General features: G+C 37.8%; 1 protein-coding gene across 2 annotated transcripts in view; it reads left to right on the forward strand.

Annotated features, from left to right (window-relative positions):
• The window catches only part of KIT (KIT proto-oncogene, receptor tyrosine kinase), a 97,920-nt gene that overhangs the window by 45,746 nt on the left and 44,016 nt on the right, over positions 1 to 8,158 (forward strand). For both annotated transcript variants that reach the window (XM_069105252.1, XM_069105253.1), the window contains exons 3-4: positions 1,888 to 2,169; positions 4,997 to 5,133. In XM_069105252.1, the coding sequence (XP_068961353.1) occupies positions 1,888 to 2,169; positions 4,997 to 5,133 (419 nt within the window). The remainder of the gene's footprint in view (positions 1 to 1,887; positions 2,170 to 4,996; positions 5,134 to 8,158) is intronic.

Below are 8,158 nucleotides of genomic sequence, written 5' to 3' on the forward strand. Positions count from 1 at the left end.
TCTTTCTTTCTTTCTTTCTTTCTTTCTTTCTTTCTTTCTTTCTTTCTCTCTCTCTCTCTCTCTCTCTCTCTCTCTTTCTTTCTTTCTTTCTTTCTTTCTTCCTTCCTTCCTTCCTTCTTTTTTCTTTCTTTCTTCTTTCTTCCTTTCTTCCCTTCTCGTTTTCTTCCTTTCTCTCTTTCTTTCTTCCTTTCTCTTTCTTTCTTTCTTTCTTTCTTTCTTTCTCTTTCTTTCTTTTTCTTTCTTTCTTTCTTCCTTTCTTTCTTTCTTTCTTTCTTTCTTTCTTTCTTTCTTTCTTTCTTTCTTTCTTTCTTTCTTTCTTTCTTTCTTTTTTCTTTCTTTCTTTCTTCCTTCCTTCCTTCTTTCTTTCTTTCTCTTTTTCTTTCTTTTTTCTTTCTTCCTTTCTTCCCTTCTCTCTCTCTTTCACAAATGACACTCTTGTCCAGTATTTTTGGACAAAGAAATTGTGACTTAGGACTTATATGCTTTTGTATTTTCTCTGAACTGGTGTGGTGTTAAAAACAGGAGTAAAGACAGTAAAACTCTGGATTCAGTTCCACTCCAGCTGCATCCCCAAGCAGGAAGCTCTGGGAGATTGAGAAGCTAGAGGAGATTGTAAGGAAAGAATGAGAATGCTCTGGAAAAGTCCTCCCTTTCTTATGAGATTACAACTCCTCCTCACCCCTTCTTTCCTGCAAGTATGAGAGAGGTCCATTTTCTTTTCATTTTTCTCCCCCCCCCCTTACTAGTATTTTATTTTTTCCAATTACACGTAAAGATAGTTTTCAACATTCGCTTTTACAAGATTTTGAGTTCCAAATTTTTTCCTTCCTCCCTCCCTCTTTTCCCTCCCCAAGACAGCAAGCAATCTGATATAGGCTATACGTGTATAATCATATTAAACATATTTCCACATTAGTAATGTTATGAAAGAAGAATCCAAACAAAAGGGAGAAAGCACAAGAAAGAAAAAACAAAAAAAGAGAAAATAGTACACTTTGATCTCCATTCAGACTCCAGAGTTCTTTCTCTGGATGTGGATAGCATTTTCAATCATAAGTGTTTTAGAATTGTCTTTGATCATTGCATTGCTGAGAAGAGCTTAGTCATTCACAGTTGATCATCATACAGTGTTGCTGTTACTATGTACAATGTTCTCCTAGTTCTGCTTACTTCACTCAGCATCAGTTCATGCAAGTCTTTTCCAGGTTTTTCTGAAATCCACCTTCTCATCATTTCTTATAGCACAATAGTATTCCATTATATTCATATGCCACAGCTTGTTCAGCCATTCCCCAATCGATGGGGGTCCCCTCATTTTCCAATTCTTGGCCACCACAAAAACAGCTGCTATAAATACTTTTGTGTGGGTCCTTTCCCTTTTTTTAATGATACAGCCCTAGTAAGGGTATGCACAATTTTATAGCTCCTTGGGGCATAGTTCTAAATTGCTGAGAGAGGTCCATTTTCAAGAAAATCTAAGGAAAAGAAGCTGTCAGCATCTGCCTTACAGAGAAAAAGCATAGAGAGAAATATAAAATGAATGGTGATACAATGGAAAATCTCACATGTATGTGTTCATTTTTCTAATACCTTGGTTTTGGGATTATGGTAGAATGGAAACTGACTTAAATCAATACATTTTCTACTGCTTGAAAAGCAAGACTTCAGGTTACATGATGAAAAGTGCTTGGAGGAAGTAATACCTGTGTTCAAATCCTGTTTCTGAAACTTATTATCTGTGTGATTCTGGGCAAGTCACTAAACCTCAGGATTTCACTCATCTGTAAAATGAAAGGTTTGGGTTGTATGGCCCTTATAGAAGGAATGTTAACATAAATCTTTACAATGCCTCTGAGTTCTTTTCTTGTCTCTCTTTTGATTTCACAGATCCCAAAACTCTCTTCCTTCTGGATCGTCTTCTGTATGGGAATGAAGGCAGTGACGCTTTAGTCAACTGTCCTGTGACAGACCCAGAGGTAACCAATTTTACCTTGAAATTATGTGATGGAAAGCCACTTCCCAAGGACCTGATGCTCATTCCTGACATCCAGAAAGGCATCACCATCAAAAATGTGAAAAGAAGTCACAACAAGGTCTGTTTCCAGTGTTCTGCCTACCAAGACGGACAGTTGAAGCTATCTGACAGGATGACCCTGAAAGTGAGACCAGGTAAATGAAACCCTCTTAAATTTGGGAGCTGGAGAATGGGCCACCTTATTAAAAATGGCTCAGTTTTAGTCTGATAAATCAGGCAGTTGACCATCAGCCAAGGAATTTATTAACTCTGACTACCATCATCATCCTCACTCCCCCCTGCCTCCCCCAGTTTCTTCCAAGTTCCCCTCTTGGTCTCTTTTTTTTCATATTTTCTATGGATGAACTTGACTGTGTGGATTATAGGGCTATCTTTTATGCATGGAAACATTATATTAAGAAATGGTTTTCACTTATAAGTGAAGCACACTGGGTGGTTTTATTTCCACTATTTGAAAAGGGAGAAAAAAGGTTAACACAAATTTAGTTGTGACCCACTTGATTAAGGTGGTGGTGGGGTGAAATGTTTTATCAGCATTCAGGGCTATCTCCTGCTTAGAGTCTTTTGGCCATATATAATATCACATGTTATAAAACTGATTCTAATCCATAGAGGGGAAGTTCAGTTGAGTCTATAGATTCAGGTAGGAGTACAGTTATAGAATCAGACTTTTTTTGAGCTGTAAGAAAGTTCAAGAGTTTATTCAACTCCAAGATTCCCCTGAATATTTAATATGAGACTAGTGAAAATTCAGAAATAGTGATGTATTTAGTAGACAGTTTGGAGACTGGATTTATTTTGCCTTAATTTGGGGATATCATTATTTCAATGATTTTAAAGGGTAGATGGAAGGTATAGTGGTACTGGTGGGGAGAGGTGAGGACCTTGAATCAGAGGTCCTGAGTCTGAGTCCCAGTTCTGACATTACCTTTGTAAAGTTCCATTAGATCATAGATAGAAATTACTGTTCAGCTCCCTCATTTTGCTGATGAAAAAACTGAGGTCTAAGGGAGTTTAAGGCATTTGTCCAAGGTTGCATAGATAGTGGCAGGGGTGGAATCCTGAAGTCATTAACTTTTCTGTGGCTTAGGTTTTCTTTTTTCGTGAAACGAGTATAGTAATACTTAATTAACTACCTACCTTGTAGTATTGCTGTGAAGAAAATGGTTTTGGGGTTTTTTTTTTTTTTTTGGCTTTTTGGAGAGGGGAATGCAGGGCAGTTGGGGTTAAGTGATTTGCCCAAGGTCACATGGCTAGTGAGTGTTAAGTGTCTGAGCCAGATTTGAACTCAGGTCCTCCGGACTCCAGGGCTGGTGCTCTATTCACTGCACCACCTAGCTGTCCCTGAAGAAAGTGTTTTTTATAAACCTTAAAAAGTGCTGTACACGTGTGAGCTGTTCCTCATTATTGACTTCCTGTGAATGCTTCCTTCACTGTGGTCCAGTGGTGAGAGTATTGATTCTGAAACCCAAGGACCTGGGTTTGGATTCTTTCTCCTACTTACTGCCTATGTAACCTTGAGTAAGTCACTTAATCACTCAGTTTCCTCATCTGTAAAATGAAAGGGTTTAACTAGATGGCCCTCATCTTTCTACATATAAAATCTGATGTTCTTCTCAAACCTCCCCCCCAAAAAAAAACCCTAAACAAAAGTCACAACTCACTTTGTGGCAAACCCTTTGAATAAAGGCCTTTTCTTAATTCAGCTAGGCTGTTCCCCAGACAGCAAAGTATAAACTATTCAGCTTGACCCCAAACCTGCCAGGCCATATGCCCCCCTGGCATGAAACCTTTGAAAACCCAGGCTCCCTTCCATTTCATGATGAGACATCAGAGAAACACTCTAGTGGAGAATTATATTTATCATTACATCATTAAAATCTGTAGTAGTAATTTATAGTGAAATAAATGGGCCAGGATTTATTTTACATTTTATTTATTTAAGCAATTAGTCTCATGTTTAAACGTGTTCAAGCCTATGAAGAAGTTTTAGAATTTAGTTGTATTTGATTTGCTGGGGGAAATCAGGGCTTACAAAGCAGATTGACTTGAGGGATGTGGACCCCTTCTGTGGCATCCATCCAGATGATGGGGGTTGGGCATGGGGAAATGAGTGGGCACAAATGAATTATGTCTTCAAAAAAAAACCCTCCAGAACTGTAGAGATGCCTTACAACACCCCTAGAATCCAGTGTATACCACCTGAAAAACAGTTTAAAAAAATAGGATAAAAAGTTAAAGTGAGAGGCACAAAATGACACTTCTGCTTGGGAGATACAGGTTTGTGCCATAAGGATCGTCTTAGTCCCTTAAAATCAGAAATGGGCAAAGCATTGTTCTTAGAAGGCACATGGAGAAAAAGGGCATGTCTTTTATTTGATTAAAAGAGCTTAATCATGCACTGGTCTTGAACTTTGAGTACCATAACAGTTATCTGGGGCTAAAGAGTAGGTCTTTCCCAAACTTGAGTTAGTTCCTAACCATGTTTTCAGAGTATTTCCAGTTGCATTCCTAAACTTCATTTCCTTTCAAATCAATATTAATGAAATTACTTGACATAATATTTTCATCATTGAAATTGTAAAGAAAAGATTTGAGATGAACAGGTGATAAAACTCTAACCTGATTTAGCTTATGTTTTATTAGCTAAGTGGTGGGAAAAAAATTTTTTTTATTTGGAAGGGGGAAGGCAAGGCAACTGGGGTTGAGTGACTTGCCCAAGGTCACACAGCTAGTAAGTATGTCAAGTGATTGAGGCTGGATTTGAACTCAGGTCCTCCTGACTCCAGGGCCACTTCACTATTCACTGTGCCACCTACCCGCCCCGGTGGTAAAAGTTAAAGTGGATTTGTGTTGTCCTGTGGTTTGGTAAATGTAGGGTATTAAAATGGTGAGATTTAATCAGAAGAGTCAGCCTTCCCCCTGAGATTCCTGATTGAAGCATGTACCCTTTTCTTCCAGCCCCGCAGAGCGTGCCAGAAGTCAGCTTGCTCAAAACGAACTACCTTCTCAGGGAGGGGGAGACCTTTGAGGTCATCTGTATGATTAAAGATGTGGCTAGCTCGGTGGTGTCCATGTGGATAAAGGACAACAATAGGGTACGTTCATGGTTGTATTTATCTTCTTGGTTTCTGTTTAAGGAGAATACATACATACATATATATATATATATATATTTTTTTTTTTTTAACATAGAGGCTTTCGCCCCAAATGTGGGTTTCTTTCAGTTCATTTTTTTTTTTTTTTTGCCTTTAAAAGAAACTCTAAAAGATGAGATTATCTTTTAGGGATGTCACTGTCTGCCTACAAGTTTTCAGCTGATTAGGCAAAATAAGTGGAACAGAACTTTGAAGTTAGTTTGTTAAGCTGAACATCTCCGCCCCCCTTCCCCCTTATTTTATTACCTTCCAAAGAAGAGAAATTTATGTTTATAAAGCTGCAAACATGGTACCCTGTGAAGTGGTGGTGGTGGTGAGGGTTTGTTTGTTTAGCAACTTTGGGAGTGGAAACTGAATGTCAAGGGTATCATGTTGAATGATGTTTCATTTGATATTCATTTGAATGAACTTGATATGAGATTTATGGGGAAAATAATTAAACTACAAATGACTCATTATTTTGACATTATGATTGGCAGTATGCAGATTTGCTATTCATCCCATTTGTATTTTTATTATTAAAAAGTGGTAGGCTATCTAGTCGGATAGAATATGTCAAATTTGTCCTGCAGTTCCCCTTTATAAGGAATGGCCTTATCCATTGGCGTTCAATTGCCAAATATTCCTTAGTAATTTTGTTTGAGGTTTTCCTGCTGTTTAACTGGGTACTTAGTACCAAAAAACGCTATTAACTAACTTTTTTGTTGACTCAATCCCTGGTAATAAAGTGGTCGGTCACCTTTCTAGGAACCTTTTCTCATACATTGGGTACCTAAGTCTTTTTTTTAGGAGACCCGTTATCACCAACTCATTGTGTCTGACACAGTTCCTTCATTAAAATCTCCTTTGCCTTTAATAAACACTGTCTTGAAACTCTTCCTGTAAGAATCCTCTTAGTAATTTTGAGGATAATGTCATGGCTACAGCTTTTGACGGTTGAAATGGATTCTGTTCATGGCCCAGGTAAGCATTCTAAGAAATTAAAAGGGAGGGTGGGAAGAAAGAAAGAGAAAGAAAACTCCCTATCTCCCTTCCCCCTCCTCCTGCCCTATATGCCATAGGGTGCTTCATGCTTGTTTTAAGAACTCTTTACCAGACAGGTAACCATGGTGATTAACACAATACAAAGTCATTATAATGGTACTCATGTAGACTTGTAATGATACCTTGCTAAATGAAGCCTACTATTGACTAAGATGATGGTGTGAACCATGGCCTATGGCATTGGTCTGAATTAGCAGGGGAAGCCAGTTTAGTTCACATATCATATAATTTAATAAAGTGAAAGCATATATATGGATTGTCTACTAATCTTACAGAATACAATCCCATATTAATTGGCTTTCTATAATCCCTTGCTTCAGCTGGGAAAAATTGAAATTATATGTGTATTTTAGCCTTTGTGTATAGAGAAAATTAGCCATTTTGAGATGTTCAAATCAAATTGCCTCTGGCAAATTTGTTCTGAATGCTGTTTCCCCAGAGCCCCGAATGCCATTCTCAATTAATCCTCTGGTGCTCCTTGATAAGCACTTAGCTGTGGGAGCTCTTTGGGGAAATCCCAATCTGTAGCAGCAAGGGTTAAGGAAAAACTGAATCATATGCAAACAGTATGTGACTTGCAGATGGGGCTTCTGGCTTTGTGCCAGGGTCATCTATAAATCATTTATTGGCTTCATTTTTGCTTAATTGTGGCTCCTTAATTGAGAGTGACCACATTTAGGAATAATCTTAGCATTTTAAAAATTTTTATATTTTTTTATAGGAAAAACTTTTGTTGTTGACTTTACAGGGTTTTAAAATATATAAAATAATATACTTTTGTACACTTGATAAACAATTTGGAATCACATTGGTTTGATTGAATTTAAAATTGAATATTCCTTTTTTAACCAAAGTCTTAGGTATCATTTACAACTTGATAAGTTCTAACCACATTGTTTATTTTCATTTTTCCTTAAAATTACTTTTGACTGGACCCTTAGCAATGGCATATGGGTCTGGTAGTAATTTTTTTATCATCTATGGTGAGGAATTATTTCTTTCTAGCAGTGACTTCTTGAATATATATCCCTGAATGACTTAAATTCCCTATCATGGAAATGGTTAGGGCTGCTTGTAGCAGGAGGTAGAAACTAGATATCAGAAGGCAGCTTGAGAGTTTAGTCTATTCTCTGCTCAGTGACATTAACTCAGCCACAGGAAGTGTCTGTCAAACACTGAACTGGATAAAGGCTAATGTGAAAATGTCACTTGACCTTACTATCTCTGCCTGCAAACCTTGTTTTTAAGGCCCCAGTTCTCAGTAGTCGATTATTGCCGGCGATTTAAACTAGGCCCCTTGATATGGCAGAGGCTGATTTCACAGACTCATGGGCTGGAAGGATACCTTTGAGGTCATCTAACCCCACTTGTTCATTTTACAGATAAGAAGAGTGAGGCCCACACAAGGAAAGTGACTTGTGGTGGCATGGTAGTTAGTGGCAGGACAAGAAACTCTTGAAAAACTATACCAACCATTCTTAGTTCTTTTATTTGTAGCTGCACAGATCTTATTCTTAGTGCAACTCGCAAATTAAGTTTTGGGTATTTTCAAGTATTTTCCAGTTTCTGCTGGAAAAAAGGATTGTAGCTGGCATCAATTTTTTTTTAAATGAAGAGTATTCCCAATGTCTGCCCATTAGGCAAAGATAAAAGACAGGATAGCCAAACCGTGGGGGTAATTTCACTGCTAATTCTGCTTTGCCAATTTTTTTCCAGATAATTTGGGATATTGCCTCACTGGGTCTGGTTGGTATATTGCAAAATAATTTTTTAAAAATCCACCTTTCTATAGTGCTTCAAAGTTTGCAGTAGTAGAAACATTGCTACCATTTTATTGAGGCTCTGAGAGAGAGAGAGAGAGAGAGAGAGAGAGAGAGAGAGAGAGAGAGAGAGAGAGAGAGAGAGAGAGAGAGAGAGAGAG

Source organism: Petaurus breviceps, unplaced genomic scaffold (assembly GCF_028583685.1).
Source record: "Petaurus breviceps papuanus isolate PSGF00001 unplaced genomic scaffold, PetGlider_PUasm1.0 76, whole genome shotgun sequence".
NCBI classification, from domain to species: Eukaryota; Metazoa; Chordata; class Mammalia; order Diprotodontia; family Petauridae; genus Petaurus; species Petaurus breviceps.